The sequence below is a fragment of the Entelurus aequoreus genome, linkage group LG22 (genome assembly GCF_033978785.1).
Source record: "Entelurus aequoreus isolate RoL-2023_Sb linkage group LG22, RoL_Eaeq_v1.1, whole genome shotgun sequence".
NCBI classification, from domain to species: Eukaryota; Metazoa; Chordata; class Actinopteri; order Syngnathiformes; family Syngnathidae; genus Entelurus; species Entelurus aequoreus.
In genome coordinates this window covers 36,690,154-36,716,021 of record NC_084752.1, presented here as the reverse complement: position 1 = coordinate 36,716,021, position 25,868 = coordinate 36,690,154, and the positions used below count along the sequence as shown (strand labels likewise).

The 25,868-nt window shown below is 42.2% G+C and overlaps 1 protein-coding gene across 2 annotated transcripts in view; it reads left to right on the top strand.

The window, feature by feature from the left end:
* ttbk1a (tau tubulin kinase 1a) overlaps positions 1-25,868 on the top strand; it is a 59,545-nt gene that overhangs the window by 27,230 nt on the left and 6,447 nt on the right. For both annotated transcript variants that reach the window (XM_062033087.1, XM_062033088.1), the window contains exons 7-14: positions 251-316; positions 9,806-9,898; positions 13,753-13,878; positions 13,941-14,095; positions 14,165-14,375; positions 14,446-14,609; positions 14,672-15,012; positions 15,095-15,246. In XM_062033087.1, the coding sequence (XP_061889071.1) occupies positions 251-316; positions 9,806-9,898; positions 13,753-13,878; positions 13,941-14,095; positions 14,165-14,375; positions 14,446-14,609; positions 14,672-15,012; positions 15,095-15,246 (1,308 nt within the window). The remainder of the gene's footprint in view (positions 1-250; positions 317-9,805; positions 9,899-13,752; positions 13,879-13,940; positions 14,096-14,164; positions 14,376-14,445; positions 14,610-14,671; positions 15,013-15,094; positions 15,247-25,868) is intronic.

The following is a 25,868-nucleotide window of genomic DNA, read 5'->3' as shown; positions in this document are numbered from 1 at the left end:
TTGTCTGTTGCGTGTCCTTTTTGTTTTTCTTCCAGTTCTTACCTTTGGACTTATGATTTTGACGTGCATGCCTTCATCATCACCATGGTTACCAGGGATGTGAGTGGTTTCCATAGCAACCGAGGGGCGGCATCAACAGCGAGCCAACACGTCACATGTCCATTTACGTTGTTTGCTCCAAGCCCTGCTGCTCTTTTCACTTGGCTTTGTTACCCTACCTTTAATGAGTGATGTCACTTCCTGTTTTCAGCCGAGGACGGTGGCGGGCTTCAGAGGGACGGTGCGTTACGCCTCCGTCAACGCTCACAAGAACAAGGTGAGGCTTTCTTCCACACACATGCTGAATGTGGCAGCTCACCTGTAGACACATGTAACACATGTGGTATATGTCTGTAACACATGTAGTATATGTGTGTAACACATGTACTATATGTGTGTAACACATGTACTATATGTGTGTAACACATGTACTATATGTGTGTAACACATGTAGTATATGTGTGTAACACATGTAGTATAAGTCTGTAACACATGTAGTATATGTGTGTAACACATGTAGTATATGTCTGTAACACATGTAGTATTTGTCTGTAACACATGTAGTATATGTCTGTAACACATGTAGTATATGTCTGTAACACATGTAGTATGTGTGTAACACATGTAGTATATATCTGTAACACAAGAGTATATGTGTGTAACACGTGTAGTATATGTGTGTAACACGTGTAGTATATGTGTGTAACACGTGTAGTATATGTGTGTAAAACGTGTAGTATATGTGTGTAACACGTGTAGTATATGTGTGTAACACGTGTAGTATATGTGTGTAAAACGTGTAGTATATGTGTGTAACACGTGTAGTATATGTGTGTAACACGTGTAGTATATGTGTGTAACACGTGTAGTATATGTGTGTAACACATGTAGTATATGTGTGTAACACGTGCAGTATAAGTGTGTAACACGTGTAGTATATGTGTGTAACACGTGTAGTATATGTGTAACACATGTAGTATATGTGTGTAACACATGTAGTATATGTGTGTAACACATGTACTATATGTGTGTAACACATGTAGTATATGTCTGTAACACATGTAGTATATCAATCAATCAATCAATGTTTATTTATATAGCCCTAAATCACTAGTGTCTCAAAGGGCTGTACAAGCCACAACGACATCCTCGGTGTCGAGTGGGTCTGACATAATATTGTGAAAGTCCAACACATCAGCGAAAGTCCAGTCCATGGTGGGGCCAGCGGGAACCATCCCGAGTGGAGACGGGTCCGCAGCGTAGAGATGTCCCCATCTGATGGACAGGCTAGCGGTCCACCCCGGAGCAGAGTAGAAAAGAAAAGAAAAGAAACGGCAGATCAACTGGTCTAAAAAGGGAGTCTATTTAAAGGCTAGAGTATACAAATGAGTTTTAAGATGAGACTTAAATGCTTCTACTGAGGTAGCATCTCTAACTTTTACCGGGAGGGCATTCCATAGTATTGGAGCCCGAATAGAAAACGCTCTATAGCCCGCAGACTTTTTTTGGGCTCTGGGAATCACTAATAAGCCGGAGTTCTTTGAACGCAGATTTCACAATACAATCGTCAAGATAGGCAGGAGCTTGACCGTGTAGTATTTTATACGTAAGTAGTAAAACCTTAAAGTCGCATCTTAGGTGCACAGGAAGCCAGTGCAAGTGAGCCAGTATAGGCGTAATATGATCAAACTTTCTTGTTTTTGTCAAAAGTCTAGCAGCCGCATTTTGTACCATCTGTAATCTTTTAATGCTAGACATAGGGAGGCCCGAAAATAATACGTTACAGTAATCGAGACGAGATGTAACGAACGCATGGATAATGATCTCAGCATCGCTTGTGGACAAAATGGAACGAATTTTAGCGATATTACGGAGATGAAAGAAGGCCGTTTTAGTAACACTCTTAATGTGTGACTCAAACGAGAGAGTTGGGTCGAAGATAATACCCAGATTCTTTACCGAGTCGCCTTGTTTAATTGTTTGGTTGTCAAATGTTAAGGTGGTATTATTAAATAGATGTTGGTGTTGAGCAGGACCGATAATCAGCATTTCCGTTTTCTTAGCGTTGAGTTGCAAAAAGTTAGCGGACATCCATTGTTTAATTTCATTAAGACACGCCTCCAGCTGACTACAATCCGGCGTGTTGGTCAGCTTTAGGGGCATGTAGAGTTGAGTGTCATCAGCATAACAGTGAAAGCTAACACCGTATTTGCGTATAATGTCACCTAGCGGCAGCATGTAAATACTAAAGAGTGCAGGGCCAAGAACTGAACCCTGGGGAACTCCGCACGTTACCTTAACATAGTCCGAGGTCACATTGTTATGGGAGACACACTGCATCCTGTCAGTAAGATAAGAGTTAAACCAAGACAAGGCTAAGTCTGACATCCCAATACGCGTTTTGATACGCTCTAATAAAATATTATGATCAACAGTATCGAAAGCGGCGCTAAGATCAAGAAGCAGCAACATAGATGAAGCATCAGAATCCATCGTCAGCAATAGATCATTAGTCATTTTTGCGAGGGCTGTCTCCGTAGAGTGATTTGCCCTGAAACCGGATTGAAAAGGTTCACAGAGATTGTTAGTCACTAAGTGTTCATTTAGCTGCTGTGCGACAATTTTTTCGAGAATTTTCGAGATAAACGGTAGGTGGGACACCGGCCGGTAGTTCACCATGAGGTCAGGATCGAGGTTAGGTCTTTTGAGTAGAGGATGAATAACCGCTTTTTTGAATGCTAGAGGAACAGTACCAGAGGAAAGTGATAGGTTTATAATATTTAACACTGATGGACCTAATAAAACAAAAAGCTCCTTGATAAGTTTCCCAGGAATTGGGTCAAGTAAACATGTTGTTTGTTTTGTCCCATTTACACATTTTAACAATTCCTCCAATGTTATTTCATCAAAGAGAGAGAAACTATTTTGGAGGGCAATGTCCGTCGTATATACAGTCATATTTGTGTTAATAGAACCCAGTTGTGGCTGGGATGCATTGTCTTTAATCTCTTTTCTGATGAGTTCAATTTTCTTATTAAAGAAATTCATAAAGTCATCTGCTGAGTGGGTGGAGCTACTGGGAGGAGTCCCTTGTTGGGTTAGCGATGCTACTGTACTAAACAAAAATTTAGGATCATTTTTGTTGAGGTGGATGAGATTTGAGTAATATTTAACTTTAGCTGAGGTAAGCATGCGTTTATAAGTTATTAAACTATCACTCCATGCTTGATGGAAAACCTCAAGTTTAGTCGCACGCCATTTGCGTTCCAGCTTTCTACATGATAATTTCTGGGCTTTAGTTTCTTCTGTAAACCATGGGGTACGCCTTTTAGGGGCCCTTTTTAGCTTTAGCGGTGCTACAATATCAATGGTGTCGCGCAGGGCGTCGTTAAAGTTGTTAGTGAGGTTATCAATAGAGCCCACATAATTTGGGAATGATGCCATTACTGAAGGCAGTAGGTCAGTAAGAGTCGTCGTTGTGGCAGTATTAATGTTGCGGCTGCTATAGTAGTTATTATTATTATTATTAGTTTGTTGACAATGAGTCAGAACTTCGAATTTTATACGGTAATGATCGGACATTACTTTAGTGTACGGGAGTATCGTAACTTTAGAGGTGGTGACACCCCTGACAAGCACTAGATCTATCGTATTACCGTTGCGATGCGTGGGTTCATTTATTATTTGTGTAAGACCACAGCTATCAATTATAGTCTGGAGCGCCACGCATGGAGGGTCCGATGGGGTATTCATATGGATGTTAAAGTCTCCCATTATGATTATATTGTCGGCGTGCGTCACTAGATCAGCAACGAACTCTGAAAATTCATTGATAAAGTCCGAATAGGGCCCAGGGGGGCGGTAGATGACAGCCAGGTGGAGAGGCAGCGGTGTGACAAACCTCATAGTGAGCACCTCAAACGAGTTATATTTATTATTTAGGTCCGAGGTAAGGCTAAAGTTTTTGTTGTATATTAGTGCAACACCCCCACCCCTTTTAATGGGGCGGGCAATATGCGTTCCCGCATAGCCAGGAGGAGACGCCTCACCCAGCGCAAAAAATTCGTCTGGTTTGAGCCAGGTCTCGGCTAAACCAACGACATCAAGATTGTTGTCTCTGATGACTTCATTAACTAATGACGTTTTGGAAGACAATGACCTTATGTTTAAAAAGCCCATATTATATGTAGTGGGCTGTTTTGAGGAGTTTTTGTTGAAAGTATCCGTAGTAGCAATATTAATAATGTTACGTTTATTATGCATAGTGCACTTTAAATAATTTCGACCATATCTAGGAATTGATATGACAGGAATTTTTAGATTGTTTGCCACCTCAGTAAAATGCATGTCCACCTCTGACGCAGAAAAAACATTATGTGAGTTGTATATTATTCTAGAAGAATTGCTATGTGTGCAGGGATTATCCAGCCTGGCGCTGGCTAGTTCTAGCTTAACAGACTCATTATTAGCGCTTCTTTGTGGATTAGCATTTAGCTTTTTCGTTAGCCCCGCTAACAACAAAGCATTTAGCTTTGTTGTTAGCCCCGCCCGACACCCCCGCTTCTGCTTCCGAGCGCACCGCTTACGTCTCTTACGCTGACGTGTGTGTGTAACACATGTAGTATAAGTCTGTAACACATGTAGTATATGTGTGTAACACATGTACTATATGTGTGTAACACATGTAGTATATGTCTGTAACACATGTAGTATATGTGTGTAACACATGTAGTATAAGTCTGTAACACATGTAGTATATGTGTGTAACACATGTAGTATATGTGTGTAACACATGTAGTATATGTCTGTAACACATGTAGTATTTGTCTGTAACACATGTAGTATATGTCTGTAACACATGTAGTATATGTCTGTAACACATGTAGTATGTGTGTAACACATGTAGTATATATCTGTAACACAAGAGTATATCTGTGTAACACGTGTAGTATATGTGTGTAACACGTGTAGTATATGTGTGTAACACGTGTAGTATATGTGTGTAAAACGTGTAGTATATGTGTGTAACACGTGTAGTATATGTGTGTAACACGTGTAGTATATGTGTGTAACACGTGTAGTATATGTGTGTAACACGTGTAGTATATGTGTGTAACACGTGTAGTATATGTGTGTAACACATGTAGTATATGTGTGTAACACGTGCAGTATAAGTGTGTAACACGTGTAGTATATGTGTGTAACACGTGTAGTATATGTGTAACACATGTAGTATATGTGTGTAACACGTGTAGTATATGTGTGTAACACGTGTAGTATATGTGTGTAAAACGTGTAGTATATGTGTGTAACACGTGTAGTATAAGTGTGTAACACGTGTAGTATATGTGTGTAACACATGTAGTATATGTCTGTAACGCATGCCGTATATGTCGGTAACACATGTAGTATATGTGTGTAACACATGTAGTATATGTCTGTAACACATGTAGTATATGTGTGTAACACATGTAGTATATGTCTGTAACACGTGTAGTATATGTGTGTAACACATGTAGTATATGTCTGTAACACATGTAGTATATGTGTGTAACACATGTAGTATATGTGTGTAACACATGTAGTATATGTCTGTAACACTTGTAGTATATGTGTGTAACACATGTAGTATATGTGTGTAACACATGTAGTGTATGTGGGTAACACATGTAGTGTATGTGTGTAACACATTTATTATATGTGTAACACATGTAGTATATGTGTGTAACACATGTAGTATATGTGTGTAACACATGTAGTATATGTGTGTAACACATGTAGTATATGTGTGTAACACATGTAGTATATGTCTGTAACACATGTAGTATATGTGTGTAACACATGTAGTGTATGTGTGTAACACATGTAGTGTATGTGTGTAACACATTTATTATATGTGTAACACATGTAGTATATGTGTGTAACACATGTAGTATGTGTGTAACACATGTAGTATATGTCTGTAACACATGTAGTGTATAACACATGTAGTATATGTGTGTAACACATGTAGTATATGTGTGTAACACATGTAGTATATGTCTGTAACACATGTAGTATATGTCTGTAACACATGTAGTGTATAACACATGTAGTATATGTGTGTAACACATGTAGTATATGTGTGTAACACATGTAGTGTATGTCTGTAACACATGTAGTATATGTGTGTAACACATGTAGTATATGTGTGTAACACATGTAGTGTATGTCTGTAACACATGTAGTATATGTGTGTAACACATGTAGTATATGTCTGTAACACTTGTAGTATATGTGTGTAACACATGTAGTGTATGTGCTTAACACATGTAGTGTATGTCTGTAACACATGTAGTGTATGTGTGTAACACATGTAGTGTATGTGTGTAACACATGTAGTGTATGTGCGTAACACATGTAGTGTATGTGTGTAACACATGTAGTGTATGTGCGTAACACATGTAGTGTATGTCTGTAACACATGTAGTGTATGTGCTTAACACATGTAGTGTATGTGCTTAACCCATGTAGTGTATGTGTGTAACACATGTAGTAATAGTTTGTAACACATGTAGTGTATGTCTGTAACACATGTAGTATATGTGTGTAACACATGTAGTGTATGTCTGTAACACTTGTAGTATATGTGTGTAACACATGTAGTATATGTGTGTAACACATGTAGTATATGTGTGTAACACATGTAGTATATGTCTGTAACACATGTAGTATATGTCTGTAACACATGTAGTATATGTGTGTAACACATGTAGTGTATGTGTGTAACACATGTAGTATATGTGTGTAACACATGTAGTATATGTGTGTAACACATGTAGTATGTGTGTAACACATGTAGTGTGTGTGTGTAACACATATAGTGTATGTGTGTAACACATGTAGTGTATGTGTGTAACACATGTAGTGTGTGTGTGTGTGTAGCACATGTAGTGTATGTGCTTAACACATGTAGTGTATGTGCGTAACACATGTAGTGTATGTCTGTAACACATGTAGTGTATGTGCGTAACACATGTAGTGTATGTCTGTAACACATGTAGTGTATGTGTGTAACACATGTAGTGTATGTCTGTAACACATGTAGTGTATGTGTGTAACACATGTAGTGTATGTGTGTAACACATGTAGTGTATGTGCTTAACACATGTAGTGTATGTGTGTAACACGTGTAGTGTATGTGTGTAACACATGTAGTGTGTGTGTGTAACACATATAGTGTATGTGTGTAACACATGTAGTGTATGTGTGTAACACATGTAGTGTGTGTGTGTAACACATGTAGTGTGTGTCTGTAACACATGTAGTGTATGTGCGTAACACATGTAGTGTATGTGCGTAACACATGTAGTGTATGTCTGTAACACATGTAGTGTATGTGTGTAACACATGTAGTGTATGTGTGTAACACATGTAGTGTATGTGCTTAACACATGTAGTGTATGTGCTTAACACTTGTAGTGTATGTGTGTAACACTTGTAGTGTATGTGTGTAACACATGTAGTGTATGTGCGTAACACATGTAGTGTATGTGCGTAACACATGTAGTGTATGTGCGTAACACATGTGGTGTATGTCTGTAACACATGTAGTGTATGTGCGTAACACATGTAGTGTATGTCTGTAACACATGTAGTGTATGTGTGTAACACATGTAGTGTATGTGTGTAACACATGTAGTGTATGTGCTTAACACATGTAGTGTATGTGCGTAACACATGTAGTGTATGTGTGTAACACATGTAGTGTATGTGCTTAACACATGTAGTGTATGTGCTTAACACATGTAGTGTATGTGTGTAACACATGTAGTGTATGTGTGTAACACATGTAGTATATGTGTGTAACACATGTAGTATATGTGTGTAACACATGTAGTGTACATACACTTGTAAAGAACATAATGTCATGGCTGTCTTGAGTTTCCAATCATTTCTACAACTCTTATTTTTTTGTGATAGAGTGATTGGAGCACATACTTGTTGCTCACAAAAAACATTCATGAAGTTTGCTTATGAATTTATTATGGCTCTACTGAAAATGTGAGCAAATGTGCTGGCTCAAAAGTATACATACAGCAATGTTAATATTTGCTTACATGTCCCTTGGCAAGTTTACCTGCAATAAGGCGCTTTTGGTAGCCATCCACAAAAATAAGAGTTGTAGAAATGATTGGAAACTCAAGACAGCCATGACATGATGTTCTTTACAAGTGTACGTACACTTTTGATCGCGACTGTACTGATATATTATGTTATATTTAGAGTTGTCCGATAATGGCTTTTTTACCGATATCCGATATTCCGATATTGTCCAACTCTTAATTACCGATACAGATATATATATACAGTCGTGAAATTAACACATTATTATGCCTAATTTTGTTGTGATGCCCCGCTGGATGCATGAAACAATGTAACAAGGTTTTCCAAAATAAATCAACTCAAGCTATGGAAAAAAATGCCAACATGGCACTGCCATATTTATTGTTGAAGTCACAAAGTGCATTATTTTTTTTAACATGCCTCAAAACAATAACAGTGCAATACTTTTTCATAACATGGTCACTACTGCCTAGTTTCTCTTGTTATATTCTTATTTTACTGTTATATTTTTATTGTCATTGTTGCTTTTTATTTTTATTGTAATTGTAATATTTTTCTATTCTGTTTCCATTTATACCCCCATTATTTACTTTTTACTTTTTAAATTCGATCTCAATTCTGTACACTGCTGCTGGAATTTAAATTTTCCTGAGGGAACTCTGCTAAAGTATTCAATAAAGTACTATCTATCTATCTATCTATCTAGCTATCTATCTATCTATCTATCTATCCAAACAGCAGCTTGGAATTTGGGACATGCTCTCCCTGAGAGAGACTATGAGGAGGTTGAGGTGGGCGGGGTTGGGGTGGGTGGGGGTAGGGGATGGCGGGGGGGTGTATATTGTAGCGTCCCGGAAGAGTTAGTACTGCAAGGGGTTCTGGGTATTTGTTCTGTTGTGTTTATGGTGTGTTACGGTGCGGATGTTCTCCCGAAATGTGTTTGTCATTCTTGTTTGGTGTGGGTTCACAGTGTGGCGCATATTTGAAACAGTGTTAAACTTGTTTATACGGCCACCCTCAGTGTGACCTGTATGGCTGTTGACCAAGTATGGATCGCATTCACTTGTGTGTGTGAAAAGCCGTAGATATTATGTGACTGGGCCGGCACGCAAAGGAAATGCCTTTAAGGTTTATTGGCGCTCTGTACTTCTCCCTACGTTCGTGTACACAGCAGCCTTTTAAATAGTCATACATTTTACTTTTAGAAACCGATACCGATAATTATGAAACCGATACTGATAATTTCCGATATTACATTTTAAAGCATTTAGCGGCAGATAATATCGGCAGCCCGATATTATCGTATCGGACATCCCTAGTTATATTATATTTTTATATAATATATAGAATATATAACAATTACAATTAAGTCTAAGACTAGATGTGACCAATCTAAGGCTATGTGCTGTCCTATATAACTGTCTATGACTATGTGCTGTCCTATACAACTGTCTATGACTATGTGCTGTCCTATACAACTGTCTATGACTATGTGCTGTCCTATACAACTGTCTATGACTATGTGCTGTCCTATACAACTGTCTATGACTATGTGCTGTCCTATACAACTGTCTATGACTATGTGCTGTCCTATATAACTGTCTATGACTATGTGCTGTCCTATCACATCATGCTTGTCTTCATTCTGCTGTCCCTGCAGGAGATGGGTCGCCATGACGACCTGTGGTCACTCTTCTACATGCTGGTGGAGTTTGCTGTTGGACAGTTGCCATGGCGAAAGATCAAAGACAAGGTCCAAAACTCTCCAAACTGGTCCACTTGTAGTACCCTACTGGTCCACTTGTAGTACCCTACTGGTCCACTTGTAGTCCCCTACTGGTCCACTTGTAGTCTCCTACTGGTCCACTTGTAGTCCCCTACTGGTCCACTTGTAGTCTCCTACAGGTCCACTTGTAGTCTTCACTGGTCCACTTGTAGTCTCCTACTGGTCCACTTGTAGTCCCCTACTGGTCCACTTGTAGTCCCCTACTGGTTCACTTGTAGTCTCCTACTGGTCCACTTGTAGTCCCCTACTGGTTCACTTGTAGTCTCCTACTGGTCCACTTGTAGTACCCTACTGGTCCACTTGTAGTACCCTACTGGTCCACTTGTAGTCTCCTACTGGTCCACTTGTAGTCTCCTTCTGGTCCACTTGTAGTCTCCTTCTGATCCACGTGTAGTCCACTTATGCTTCACTAGTAGTCCCATACTGGTCCATTTGTTTTACCCGTTTGGTCCACTTGTTGTCCACTACTGGTCCACTTGTTGTCCCCTTTTGATCCACTTGTTGTCCACTACTGGTCCACATGTAGTCCCAGTTTGGTCCACTTGTTGTCCCCGTTTCTTCCACTAGTAGTCCACTTCTGCTTCACTTGTATTCCCCCTACTGGTCCACTTGTAGTCCACTCCTGTTTCACTTGTAGTCTATTGATCCACTTGTAGTCCACTTCTGCATTACTTGTAATCCCTTTTGGTCCACTTGTAGTCCACTACTGGTTCACTTGTAGTCTATTAATCCACTTGTAGTCAACTTCCCGATGTAGTCCCCTTGAAGTTGTTTTGTCGTCTCCATGTAATCGCTTTGTAGTCCCTATTAGTCCCCTTGTAATCTATTTTTAGTCCCTATGTAGTCCCCTTACAATACACGGTTAGTCCCCATGTAATCATCACATATTCCCCATATAGCCCACTTGTAGTTCTTTTGTAGTCACCCTGTAGTCTACTTGTAGTACCCATGTAATCGCCTTGTAGTTCCCTTGTGGTCCCCCTGTAGTCTACTTGTAGTACCCATGTAATCACCTTGTAGATCCCTTGGAGTCCCCCTGTAGTCTACTTGTAGTACCCACGTAATCACCTTGTAGTTCCCTTGTAGTCCCCATGTAATCACCTTGTAGTTCCCTTGTGGTCCCCCTGTAGTCTACCTGTAGTCCCCATTAAATTGCCTTGTAGTCCCCTTTTAGTCCTTTTGTAGTCCCCATGTAGTCCACTTGTAGTTCCTATGTGGTCGATCACCTTGTAGAGTCCTTGTGGTCCCCCTGTAGTCTACTTGTAGTCCCCATGTAATCGCCTTGTAGTTCCCTTCCAGTCCCCTTTTAGTCTACTTGTAGTACCAATGTAATTGTTTGTAGTGCCCTTCTGGCCCCCATGTAGTCTACTTGTAGTGCCAATTAAATTGCCTTGTAGTCCCCTTCTAGTCCTTTTGTAGTCCCCATGTTGTCCCCATGTAGTCCACTTGTAGTTCCTATGTGGTCCCCATGTAGTCTACTTTTTGTCCACATGTAATCCACTTGTAGTTTCTATGTTGTCCTCATGTAGTCCCTATGTTGTCCCCATGTAGTCTACTTTTTGTCCACATGTAATCCACTTGTAGTCCCCATGTAGTCCACTTGTAGTCCCTATGTTGTCCTCATGTAGTCCCTAAGTTGTCCCCATGTAGTCCACTTGTAGCTCCTATGTGGTCCCCATGTAGTGTACTTGTAGTTCCTATGTGGTCCCCATGTAGTCTACTTGAAGTTCCTATGTGGTCCCAATGTAGTCCACTTGTAGTCCCCATGTTGTCCCTATGTAGTCCACTTGTAGTTCCTATGTGGTCCCCATGTAGTCCACTTGTAGCTCCTATGTGGTCCCCATGTAGTGTACTTGTAGTTCCTATGTGGTCCCCATGTTGTCCCCATGTAGTCTACTTGAAGTTCCTATGTGGTCCCAATGTAGTCCACTTGTAGTCCCCATGTTGTCCCTATGTAGTCCACTTGTAGTTCCTATGTGGTCCCCATGTAGTCCACTTGTAGCTCCTATGTGGTCCCCATGTAGTCTACTTGTAGTTCCTATGTGGTCCCCATGTTATCCCCATGTAGTCTACTTGAAGTTCCTATGTGGTCCCAATGTAGTCTACTTGTAGTTCCTATGAGGTCCCCACATAGTCTACTTGTAGTTTCTATGTTGTTCCCATGTAGTCCACTTGTAGTTCCCATCTTGTCCCCATGTAGTCCACGTGTAGTTCCTATGTAGCCCCCATGTAGTCTACTTGTAGCGTCTAAGTGGTCCCCATGTAGTCCACTTGTAGTTCCTATGTGGTCCCCATGTAGTCTACTTGTTGTTCTTATGTGGTTCCCATTTAGTCTACTTGTATTCTCCATGTTGTCCCCATGTAGTCTACTTGTAGTCCCCATTGTGTCCCCATGTAGTCTACTTGTAGTCCCCATGTTGTGCCCATGTAGTCCCTATGTTTTCCCCATTTAGTCAACTTGCAGTCCCCATGTTTTCCCCATGTAGTTCATTTGTAGTCCCCATGTTGTCCCCATGTAGTCCACTTGTAGTCCCCATTTTGTCCCCATGTAGCCTACTTGTAGTTCATATGTGGTCCCCATGTAGTCTACTTGTACTTCCTATGTTGTCCCCATGTAATCAACTTGTAGTCCCAATGTTGTCCCCATGTAGTCCACTTGTAGTCCCTATGTTGTCCTCATATAGTCACTATGTTGTCCCCATGTAGTCCACTTGTAGTCCCTATGTTGTCCTCATATAGTCACTATGTTGTCCCCATGTAGTCCACTTGTAGTCCCCATGTTGTCCCTATGTAGTCCACTTGTAGTTCCTATGTGGTCCCCATGTAGTCCACTTGTAGCTCATATGTGGTCCCCATGTAGTCTACTTGTAGTTCCTATGTGGTCCCCATGTTATCCCCATGTAGTCTACTTGAAGTTCCTATGTGGTCCCAATGTAGTCTACTTATAGTTCCTATGAGGTCCCCACATAGTCTACTTATAGTTTCTATGTTGTTCCCATGTAGTCCACTTGTAGTTCCCATCTTGTCCCCATATAGTCCACGTGTAGTTCCTATGTGGCCCCCATGTAGTCTACTTGTAGCGTCTAAGTGGTCCCCATGTAGTCCACGTGTAGTTCCTATGTGGTCCCCATGTAGTCTACTTGTTGTTCTTATGTGGTTCCCATTTAGTCTACTTGTATTCTCCATGGTGTCCCCATGTAGTCTACTTGTAGTCCCCAGTGTGTCCCCATGTAGTCTACTTGTAGTCCCCATGTTGTGCCGATGTAGTCCCTATGTTGTCCTTATGTAGTCCCTACATTGTCCTCATGTAGTCCACTTGTAGTCCCTATGTTTTCCCCATTTAGTCGACTTGCAGTCCCCATGTTTTCCCCATGTAGTCCATTTGTAGTCCCCATGTTGTCCACTTGTAGTTCCCATTTTGTCCCCATGTTGTCCACTTGTAGTCCCCTTGTAGTCTACTTGTACTTCCTATGTTGTCCCCATGTAATCAACTTGTAGTCCCATGTTGTCCCCATGTAGTCCACTTGTAGTCCCTATGTGGTCCTCATATAGTCACTATGTTGTCCCCATGTAGTCCACTTGTAGTCCCTATGTTGTCCTCATATAGTCACTATGTTGTCCTCATATAGTCACTATGTTGTCCCCATGTAGTCCACTTGTAGTCCCTATGTTGTCTTCATGTAGTCCCTATGTTGTCCACTTGTAATCCCTATGTTGTCCCCATGTTATCCACTTGTAGTCCCCATGTTGTCCTCATGTAGTACCCATGTTGTCCCCATGTAGTCCACTTTTAGTCCAAGTCTCCTTGATGATGTTTCCAGGAACAAGTGGGTCAGATCAAAGAGCGTTACGACCATCGCATGTTGCTCAAACACATGCCGTCTGAGTTCAACGTGTTCCTGGACCACGTCCTGGCGCTGGACTACTACACCAAACCGGACTACCAGGTAGGCGGCGGTGTGTGACAGGTGGCGGCTGTGTGCTCTGACGAGTGCGTTATGTTGCGCAGTTGCTGATGTCGGTGTTCGAGACCAGCATGAAGGAGCGAATCATCACGGAGAACGAGCCTTTCGACTGGGAGAAGGCAGGAAGTGACGTCACCGTGTCCACCAGCGCCTCGACTCAACCGCAGCACAACACACGGCCCACTGCCGCCATGATCGGGTAAGAAGCCTCTTTGCCTGTCGGTGGACGCTCAACATGGCTGTCTTCAACCATGTGCCGCCTGTGTAGCGCCATCGTGACGCCGGTCCCTGGAGACCCCCAGCGGGAGAACACGGACGACGTCCTACAGGACGAGCACCTCAGCGACCAGGAGAATGCCCCGCCGGTGCCAACCGGCCGCACTCCCGCGGAGTCAGGCGTCCAACATGGCGGTGAACCCGGCGAGGCCTGGGAGGACACCGACTTCAACCGCAACAGACTCCGGATCAGCCTGAACAAGGTTGGACCAATCAGAGATCAGGGTTCAGGCATGCTAAGACTAACTAGCGGCTTATCCCTCGGGTGCTCAGGAGGAAGAGGCAGGCCGCATCGCCTGTCCCGTGTCGCCACTTCGTAGCGGGGCACCTGACTCGCCCACAGGTCAGGTGCGGTCCTTGCGGTACCGGCGAATCAACAGTCCAGAGTCTGACCGCCTGTCAGCTGCCGAAGGCCGCGGCGACGCCTACGGACAGAGGTGGCCCTTAACCGCCATTGGCGTCCTTGGCTGCCAGCTGCTGACGTTGGCGTGTCTTCCAGGTCCAGGATGGACATGCTGGGTTCGCCGTCTCGTCACGTGTACTCCTCTCAGCCGGCGCAGATGCTGTCGGTGGACCCCGGTTGCCGTGGCGACCGGCAGGCGAGCGGCAGGCAGGAAATGTCGGCGGCATCGGCGGACCAGGAGGCGCACAGCAATGCTTTCATCCGCTCCGTGCCGCTGGCCGAGGAGGAGGACTTCGACAGCAAAGAGTGGGTGATCATCGACAAGGAGGCGGAGCTACGAGACTTCCAACCAACCACCTCGGGAACCACCGACGAGGAGCCCGAGGAGCTCCGCCCCCTGGAGGAGCAAGAGGAGCGCAGGAAGCTCCGAGCCGCAGGTAGGAGGGGCTGATGGTCTTGATGGCGACGGACAGCGTCATGTGACCTCATCTAAAAGTGCGGTGTTCCCCCCCCCTACAGGCGGCGAGTTGGTGGTCCGCCCCAAGGTGCACCTCAGGGAGGAGGAGGCGTCAAGGCGCAGCGGAGGAAGCCCCGCCCACTCTCCGTGTCACTCTTTGCCCTCAGGACGCCCCCGCCGCAGAGAGTCTGAGCCTCTTGGACCTCAGAGAGTGGTAAGAGACCCCGCCAGCCAACAACACCCGAGCTTTCATGGCGTGCACCTACTTGCCGTCATCAAAGATCTCCTTCCAGCGCGATGCCCCACACTGTTCTGCCATCTTTGTTTGTATGGGCCGTCTTTTCACTCAGCACCACACACACACACACACACACACACACACACACACGCACGCACCCACACACACACACCTTATTGCTTGTATGTTGTTTAAAGGCCTACTGAAATGAATTTTTTTTATTTAAACGGGAATAGCAGATCCATTCTATGTGTCATACTTGATCATTTCGCGATATTGCCATATTTTTGCTGAAAGGATTTAGTAGAGAAAATCGACGACAAAGTTCGCAACTTTTGCTCGCTGATAAAAAAAAGCCTTGCCTGTACCGGAAGTAGCGTGACATCACAGGAGCTAGTATTCCTCACAATTCCCCGTTGTTTACAATGGAGCGAGAGAGATTCGGAGCGAGAAAGTGACGATTACCCCATTAATTTGAGCGAGGATGAAAGATTCGTAGATGAGGAACGTTACAGTGAAGGACTTGAGAAGCAGTGATGGACGTATCTTTTTTCGCTCTGACCGTAACTTAGGTACAAGCTGGCTCATTGGATTCCACACTCTCCTTTTTCTATTGTGGATCACAGATTTGTATTTTAAACCACCTCAGATACTATATCCTCTTGAAAATGAGAGTCGAGAACGCGAAATGGACATTCACAGTGACTGAACATGTAAATACACGATTAATAATATTCAGCTTTGCGAAGCTAAATAAATAGAAGCTAACCTAGCAACGTAGCCAACGTGATAGCATCAGTCTCAAATGCAGATAGAAACTAAATAAAAAAAAACCCTGACTGGATGGATAGACAGAAGATCAAAAATACTATTAAACCATGAACATGTAAATACACGATTAATAATATTCAGCTTTTCGAAGCTAAAAAAAATAGAAGCTAACCTAGCTACGTAGCCAACGTGATAGCATAGCAGTCTCAAATGCAGATAGAAACTAAATTAAAAAAAAACCTGACTGGATGGATAGACAGAAGATCAAAAATACTATTAAACCATGAACATGTAAATACACGATTAATAATATTCAGCTTTTCGAAGCTAAAAAAATAGAAGCTAACCTAGCAACGTAGCCAACGTGATAGCATAGCAGTCTCAAATGCAGATAGAAACTAAATTAAAAAAAACCCTGACTGGATGGATAGACAGAAGATCAAAAATACTATTAAACCATGAACATGTAAATACACGATTAATAATATTCAGCTTTGCGAAGCTAAAAAAATAGAAGCTAACCTAGCAACGTAGCCAACGTGATAGCATAGCAGTCTCAAATGCAGATAGAAACTAAATTTAAAAAAAACCTGACTGGATGGATAGACAGATGATCAAAAATACTATTAAACCATGAACATGTAAATACACGATTAATAATATTCAGCTTTGCGAAGCTAAAAAAATAGAAGCTAACCTAGCAACGTTGCCAACGTGATAACATAGCAGTCTCAAATGCAGATAGAAACTAAATTTAAAAAAAACCTGACTGGATGGATAGACAGAAGATCAAAAATACTATTAAACCATGAACATGTAAATACACGATTAATAATATTCAGCTTTTCGAAGCTAAAAAAATAGAAGCTAACCTAGCAACGTAGCCAACGTGATAGCATCAGTCTCAAATGCAGATAGAAACTAAATAAAAAAAAACCCTGACTGGATGGATAGACAGAAGATCAAAAATACTATTAAACCATGAACATGTAAATACACGATTAATAATATTCAGCTTTTCGAAGCTAAAAAAATAGAAGCTAACCTAGCAACGTAGCCAACGTGATAGCATAGCAGTCTCAAATGCAGATAGAAACTAAATTTAAAAAAAACCTGACTGGATGGATAGACAGAAGATCAAAAATACTATTAAACCATGAACATGTAAATACACGATTAATAATATTCAGCTTGGCGAAGCTAAAAAAATAGAAGCTAACCTAGCTACGTAGCCAACGTGATAGCATAGCAGTCTCAAATGCAGATAGAAACTAAATTTAAAAAAAACCTGACTGGATGGATAGACAGAAGATCAAAAATACTATTAAACCATGAACATGTAAATACACGATTAATAATATTCAGCTTTTCGAAGCTAAAAAAATAGAAGCTAACCTAGCAACGTAGCCAACGTGATAGCATCAGTCTCAAATGCAGATAGAAACTAAATTAAAAAAAACCCTGACTGGATGGATAGACAGAAGATCAAAAATACTATTAAACCATGAACATGTAAATACACGATTAATAATATTCAGCTTTTCGAAGCTAAAAAAATAGAAGCTAACCTAGCAACGTAGCCAACGTGATAGCATAGCAGTCTCAAATGCAGATAGAAACTAAATTTAAAAAAAACCTGACTGGATGGATAGACAGAAGATCAAAAATACTATTAAACCATGAACATGTAAATACACGATTAATAATATTCAGCTTGGCGAAGCTAAAAAAACAGAAGCTAACTTAGATGCGGCGGCGGGCTTACTCACTGTAGTGCGTCTGTTATCCTGCTCAAAACACAACACAACCTCCTGGTGTTGGTGTTGCTGTAGTCCGCCGCTCCACCGATCGCACCTACAACTTTCTTATTTGCAGTCTCCATTGTCCATTAAACAAATTGCAAAAGATTCACCAAAACAGATGTCCAGAATACTGTGGAATTTTGTCGAAGAAAACAGAGGTATTTGAATTGGGTCCAAACACTTCCCTTGACCTCGTGACGTCACGCGCATACGTCATCATACCGCGACGTTTTCAAGCGGAAGTTTCCTGGGAAGTTTAAAATTGCACTTTATAAGTTAACCCGGCCGTATTGGCATGTGTTGCAATGTTAAGATTTCATCATTAATATATAAACTATCAGACTGCGTGGTCGGTAGTAGTGGCTTTCAGTAGGCCTTTAAGTGTTTAGCAGTTAGTCACATTATCATGTTTACTAGTATCCAGTTGTTGTGTTAGCAGTTAGCCACATTATCATGATTACTAGTATCCAGTTGTTGTGTTAGCAGTTAGCCACATTATCATGTTCACTACTATCCAGTTGTTGTGTTAGCAGTTAGCCACATTATCATGTTTACTAGTATCCAGTTGTTGTGTTAGCAGTTAGCCACATTATCATGTTTACTAGTATCCAGTTGTTGTGTTAGCAGTTAGCCACATTATCATGTTCACTAGTATCCAGTTGTTGTGTTAGCAGTTAGACACATTATCATGTTTACTAGTATCTAGTTGTTTTGTCAGCAGTTAGACACATTATCATGTTTACTAGTATCTAGTTGTTGTGTTAGCAGTTAGACACATTATCATGTTTACTAGTATCTAGTTGTTGTGTTAGCAGTTAGACACATTATCATGTTCACTAGTATCCGGTTGTTGTGTTAGCAGTTAGACACATTATCATGTTTACTAGCATCCAGTTGTTGTGTTAGCAGTTAGACACATTATCATGTTCACTAGTATCCGGTTGTTGTGTTAGCAGTTAGACACATTATCATGTTTACTAGTATCAAGTTGTTGTGTTAGCAGTTAGCCACATTATAATGTTTACTAGTATCCAGTTGTTGTGTTAGCAGTTAGCCACATTATCATGTTTACTAGTATCTAGTTTTTGTGTTAGCAGTTAGACACGTTATCATGTTTACTAGTATCCAGTTGTTGTGTTAGCAGTTAGACACATTATCATGTTTACTAGTATCCAGTTGTTGTGTTAGCAGTTAGACACATTATCATGTTTACTAGTATCCAGTTGTTGTGTTAGCAGTTAGACACATTATCATGTTTACTAGTATCCAGTTGTTGTGTTAGCAGTTAGACACATTATCATGTTTACTAGTATCCAGTTGTTGTGTTAGCAGTTAGACACATTATCATGTTTACTAGGATCTAGTTCTTGTGTTAGCAGTTAGACACATTATCATGTTTACTAGTATCTAGTTCTTGTGTTAGCAGTTAGACACATTATCATGTTTACTAGTATCCAGTTGTTGTGTTAGCAGTTAAACACATTATCATGTTTACTGGTATCCAGTTGTTGTGTTAGCAGTTAGACACATTATCATGTTTACTAGGATCTAGTTCTTGTGTTAGCAGTTAGACACATTATCATGTTTACTAGTATCTAGTTCTTGTGTTAGCAGTTAGACACATTATCATGTTTACTAGTATCTAGTTCTTGTGTTAGCAGTTAGCCACATTATCATGTTTACTAGTATCTAGTTCTTGTGTTAGCAGTTAGACACATTATCATGTTTACTAGTATCCAGTTGTTGTGTTAGCAGTTAGACACATTATCATGTTTACTAGTATCCAGTTGTTGTGTTAGCAGTTAGACACATTATCATGTTTACTAGTATCCAGTTGTTGTGTTAGCAGTTAGACACATTATCATGTTTACTAGTATCTAGTTCTTGTGTTAGCAGTTAGCCACATCATCATGTTTACTAGTATCTAGTTTTTGTGTTAGCAGTTTGACACGTTATCATGTTTACTAGTATCCAGTTGTTGTGTTAGCAGTTAGACACATTATCATGTTTACTAGTATCCAGTTGTTGTGTTAGCAGTTAGACACATTATCATGTTTACTAGTATCCAGTTGTTGTGTTAGCAGTTAGACACATTATCATGTTTACTAGTATCCAGTTGTTGTGTTAGCAGTTAGACACATTATCATGTTTACTAGTATCCAGTTGTTGTGTTAGCAGTTAGACACATTATCATGTTTACTAGTATCCAGTTGTTGTGTTAGCAGTTAGACACATTATCATGTTTACTAGTATCTAGTTCTTGTGTTAGCAGTTAGCCACATCATCATGTTTACTAGTATCTAGTTTTTGTGTTAGCAGTTTGACACGTTATCATGTTTACTAGTATCCAGTTGTTGTGTTAGCAGTTAGACACATTATCATGTTTACTAGTATCCAGTTGTTGTGTTAGCAGTTAGACACATTATCATGTTTACTAGTATCCAGTTGTTGTGTTAGCAGTTAGACACATTATCATGTTTACTAGTATCCAGTTGTTGTGTTAGCAGTTAGACACATTATCATGTTTACTAGTATCTAGTTCTTGTGTTAGCAGTTAGCCACATTATCATGTTTACTAGTATCCAGTTGTTGTAATAGCAGTTTAACAAATTATCATGTTTACTAGATACAGTTGTTGTGTTAGCAGTTAGCCACATTATCATGTTTATTAGTATCTAGTTGTTGTGTTAGCAGTTAGACACATTATCATGTTTACTAGTATCTAGTTCTTGTGTTAGCAGTTAGACACATTATCATGTTTACTAGTATCCAGTTGTTGTGTTAGCAGTTAGACACATTATCATGTTTACTAGTATCTAGTTGTTGTAATAGCAGTTTAAGAAATGATCATGTTTACTAGTATCCAGTTGTTGTGTTAGCAGTTAGCCACATTATCATGTTTACTAGTATCTAGTTGTTGTGTTGGCAGTTAGACACATTATCATGTTTACTAGTATCTAGTTCTTGTGTTAGCAGTTTAACACATTATCACGTTTACTTGTATCCAGTTGTCATGTCAGCAGCTAGCCACATTAGCACATTTTCCAGTATACAATGGTTATGATAGCAGTTAGCCACAATAGCATGTTTACAGTAATTTGCCAGTTACTAGCTGTGTGGAGATGTGTACGGACTTCATGTCAAATTACCGTCACTAAAATATCATTCAGTAAAGAACATTTATGAACACATGAACAGTACAAATATTCATGTCAGATTACCGTTACTAAAATATAATTCAGTAAAGAACATTTATGAACACATGAACAGTACAGATATTCATGTCAGATTACTGTCACTAAAATATCATTCAGTAAAGAACATTTATGAACACATGACAGTACAAATATTCATGTCAGATTACTGTCACTAAAATACCATTCAGTAAAGAAAATTGATGAACACATGAACTCTCAGAAAAAAGAACATTGGTAGCGTTGAGTCCCGCGTTTGTCTCCCAGGTAGCGGGAATTGGTACGCATGATTGAAATGTTAGTAGCATGTTGTTGTTAGCATTGTTAGCATTCAGCTAAGAAGCTGCCAGAAGTTTGCTACTTGTCATTTTTGTGTTGTGTGACTTTTCTTCCTTTGCGTTGATCATTTAAACCTGATGGCTCACAAGTAACACACTCTTACACACACACACACACACACACACCCACACGTACACACCGGCGCGCGTACACACACATACACACACGTACACGCACACACACACATGTACACACCGGCGCGCGCACACACACACACACGCACACACACACACACGCACACACACACGTGTACACACCGGCGCGCGCACACACGAGCTGTTTGAGTGCCTACTTGTTTGGCTGGAGGCGGGCGGCGGCAGTGACGTGGGCGGAGCCAGGACGAGACCTGAGGAGCAGCAGTGTGTGTGTGTGTGTGTGTGTGTGTGTAAGAGTGTGGGAGGAGCCTGAGGAGCAGCAGTGTGTGTGTGTGTAAGAGAGTGGGAGGAGCCTGAGGAGAAAAGAGGAGGGAGCCAGAGGGACGAGACGAGAAGAAAAAAAGTGATGTTTGAGGGTAAGCACAGTTTAGGAACTAGTCCTTTACTTGTCCTCCTCCTTCTCCTTCTTCTCCTCCTCCTTTACTTGTCCTCCTCCTTCTCCTTTTTCTCCTCCTCCTCCTCCTTTACTTGTCCTCCTCCTTCTCCTTCTTCTCCTCCTCCTCCTCCTTTACTTGTCCTCCTCCTTCTCCTTTTTCTCCTCCTCCTCCTCCTTTACTTGTCCTCCTCCTTCTCCTTCTTCTCCTCCTCCTCCTCCTTTACTTGTCCTCCTCCTTCTCCTTTTTCTCCTCCTCCTCCTCCTTTACTTGTCCTCCTCCTTCTCATTCTTCTCCTCCTCCTCCTCCTTTACTTGTCCTCCTCCTTCTCCTTCTTTACTTGTCCTCCTCCTTCTCCCTCTCCTCCTCCTTCTCCTCCTTTACTTGTCCTCCTCCTCCTTCTCTTTCTTTACTTGTCCTCCTCCTTCTCCTTCTTCTCCTCCTCCTCCTTTACTTGTCCTCCTTCTCCTTCTCCTCCTCCTCCTTTACTTGTCCTCCTCCTCCTCCTTCTCTTTCTTTACTTTTCCTCCTCCTTCTCCTTCTTCTCCTCCTCCTCCTTCTTTACTTGTCCTCCTTCTTCTCCTCCTCCTCCTCCTTTACTTGTCCTCCTCCTCCTCCTTCTTTACTTGTCCTCCTCCTTTTCCTTCTTCTCCTCCTCCTCTTTCTTTACTTGTCCTCCTCCTTCTCCTTCTTCTCCTCCTCCTACTCCTTTACTTGTCCTCCTCCTCCTCCTTTTCCTTCTTTACTTGTCCCCCTCCTTCTCCTTCTTCTCCTCCTCCTCTTTCTTTACTTGTCTTCCTCCTCGTCCTCCTCCTTCTTTACTTGTCCTCCTCCTCCTTCTCCTTCTCCTTCTTTAATTGTCCTCCTCCTTCTCCTCCTCCTTTACTTGTCGTCCTCCTTCTCCTCCTCCTCCTTCTTTACTTGTCCTCCTCCCTCTGCGTCTTCTCCTCCTCCTCCTTCTGTACTTGTCCTCCTTCTCCTTCTTCTCCTCCTCCTTTACTTGTCGTCCTCCTTCTCCTTCTCCTCCTCCTCCTTCTTTACTTGTCCTCCTCCTTCTCCTTCTTCTCCTCCTCCTCCTTCTTTACTTGTCCTCCTCCTTCTCCTCCTCCTCCTTCTTTACTTGTCCTCCTCCTTCTGCGTCTTCTCCTCCTCCTCCTTCTGTACTTGTCCTCCTTCTCCTTCTCCTCCTCCTCCTCCTTCTTTACTTGTCGTCCTCCTTCTCCTTCTCCTCCTCCTCCGTCTTTACTTGTCCTCCTCCTTCTCGTTCTTCTCCTCCTCCTCCTTCTTTACTTGTCCTCCTCCTTCTCCTCTTCCTCCTTCTTTACTTGTCCTCTTCCTCCTCCTTCTTTACTTGTCCTCCTCCTTCTCCTTCTCCTCCTCCTCCTTCTTTACTTGTCCTCCTCCTCCTTTACTTGTCCTCCTCCTTCTCCTTCTTCTCCTCCTCCTCCTTCTCCTTCTTCTCCTCCTCCTTCTTTACTTGTCCTCCTCCTTCTCATTCTTCTCTTCCTCCACCTTCTTTACTTGTCCTCCTCCTTCTTCTCTTCCTCCTCCTTCTTTACTTGTCCTTCTCTTTCTTCTCTTCCTCCTCCTTCTTTACTTGTCTTCCTCCTCCTCCTTCTCCTTCTTTACTTTTCCTCCTCATTCTCCTTATTCTCCTCCTTCTCCTTCTTTACTTGTCGTCCTCCTTCTCCTCGTCCTCCTTCTTTACTTGTCCTCCTTCTCCTTTTTCTCCTCCTCCTCCTCCTCCTCCTCCTCCTCCTTCTATACTTGTCCTCCTCCTTCTTCTCCTCCTCCTCCTCCTTCTTAACTTGTCGTCCTCCTTCTCCTTCTCCTCCTCCTCCTTCTTTACTTGTCCTCCTCCTTCTCCTTCTTCTCCTCCTCCTTCTTTACTTGTCCTCCTCCTTCTCCTCTTCCTCCTTCTTTACTTGTCCTCTTCCTCCTCCTTCTTTACTTGTCCTCCTCCTTCTCCTTCTCCTCCTCCTCCTTCTTTACTTGTCCTCCTCCTCCTTTACTTGTCCTCCTCCTTCTCCATATTCTCCTCCTTCTTTACTTGTCCTCCTCCTTCTCCTTCTTCTCCTCCTCCTTCTTTACTTGTCCTCCTCCTTCTCCTTCTTCTCTTCCTCCACCTTCTTTACTTGTCCTCCTCCTTCTTCTCTTCCTCCTCCTTCTTTACTTGTCCTTCTCCTTCTTCTCTTCCTCCTCCTTCTTTACTTGTCTTCCTCCTCCTCCTTCTCCTTCTTTACTTTTCCTCCTCATTTTCCTTATTCTCCTCCTTCTCCTTCTTTACTTGTCGTCCTCCTTCTCCTCCTCCTCCTTCTTTACTTGTCCTCCTCCTTCTCCTTTTTCTCCTCCTCCTCCTTCTCCTCCTTCTATACTTGTCCTCCTCCTTCTTCTCCTCCTCCTCCCCCTCCTTCTTAACTTGTCGTCCTCCTTCTCCTTCTCCTCCTCCTCCTTTACTTGTCCTCCTCCTTCTCCTTCTTCTCCTCCTCCTTCTTTACTCATCCTCCTCTTTCTCCTTGTCCTCCTCCTCCTTCTTTACTTGTCCTCCTTCTCCTCCTCTTCCTTTACTTGTCCTCCTCCTTCTCCTTTTTCTCCTCCTCCTCCTTCTTTACTTGTCCTCCTCCTCCTCCTTCTTTACTTGTCCTCCTCCTTCTCCTTCTTCTCCTCCTCCTTCTTTACTTGTCCTCCTCCTTCTCCTTCTTCTCTTCCTCCTCCTTCTTTACTTGCCCTCCTCCTTCTTCTCCTCCTCCTCCTTCTTTACTTGTCCTCCTCCTTCTCCTTCTTCTCTTCCTCCTCCTTCTTTACTTGTCCTCCTCCTTCTCCTCCTCCTCTTTCTTCTTTACTTGTCCTTCTCCTCCTCCTCCTCCTCCTCCTCATTTTTTACTTGTCTTCCTCTTTCTTCTCCTCCTCCTCCTCCTCCTTCTTCTTTACTTGTCCTCCTCTTTCTCCTTCTTCTCCTCCTCCTCCTTTTTACTTGTCCTCCTCCCCCTCCTGCATTTCCTCCTCCTTCTCCTTCTTTACTTTTTCTCCTCATTCTCCTTCTTCCCCTCCTCCTTCTTTACTTGCCCTCCTCCTTCTCCTTCTTTACTTGTCCTTCTCATTCTCCTTCTCATCCTCCTTCTCCTTCTCCTCCGTCTTTACTTGTCCTCCTCCTTCCTCTCCTCCTCCTTTTTACTTGTCCTCCTCCTTCTCTTCTTCTTCCTTCTCTTCATCTTTCTCCTTCCCTTCTTTCTCCTTCCCTTCTTCTCCTCTTCTTCCTCTTCCTCATCCTTCTCTTCTTCTTTCTTCTTCTCTTCTTTCTCCTTCTTCTTTCTTCCTTCTCTTCTTCCTGCTCCCCTTCTTCTTCCTCCTCCTCCTTCTCTGCTTGTTCTCTTCGTCTTTCGCCTTCACTTATTTTCCTTCTCTTCTTCTTCTTCTTCTTACTCCTTCTTTTCTTTCTCCTTCTCTTTTTCTTCTTCTTCTTACTCCTTCTCTTCTTTCTCATTTTATTCTTCTTTTTCTCCTTACTCCTTCTCTTCTTCCTCCTCCTTCTATTCTTCTTCTTCTTCTTCTTCATCTTCTTCTTTTTACTACTCTTCTTTCTCCTTCTTCTTTTTTCTCCTTCTCTTGCACTCTCTCCCCCGCACCCCTCTCTCTCCCCTCTCGCTCTCTCTCTCTTTCCCTCTCTCTCTCTTGCTCTGTCCCTTTCTCTCTCTCTCACTCTGTCCCTTTCTCTCTCTCTCTCTCCCTTTCTCTCTCCCTCTCTGTCCCCCCCTCCCTCCCTCTCTCTCTGTCTCTCTCCCTCTCTCTCTGTCTCTCCCTCTCCCTCTCTCTTTCTCGGTCTCTCTCCCTCTCTCTTTCTCCCTCTCTCTCTCTGTCTCTCTCCCTCTCTCTCTCTCTCTCTCTCTCTCTGTCTCTCTCTCCCTCTCCCTCTCTCTTTCTCGGTCTCTCTCCCTCTCTCTCTCCCTCTCTCTTTCTCCCTCT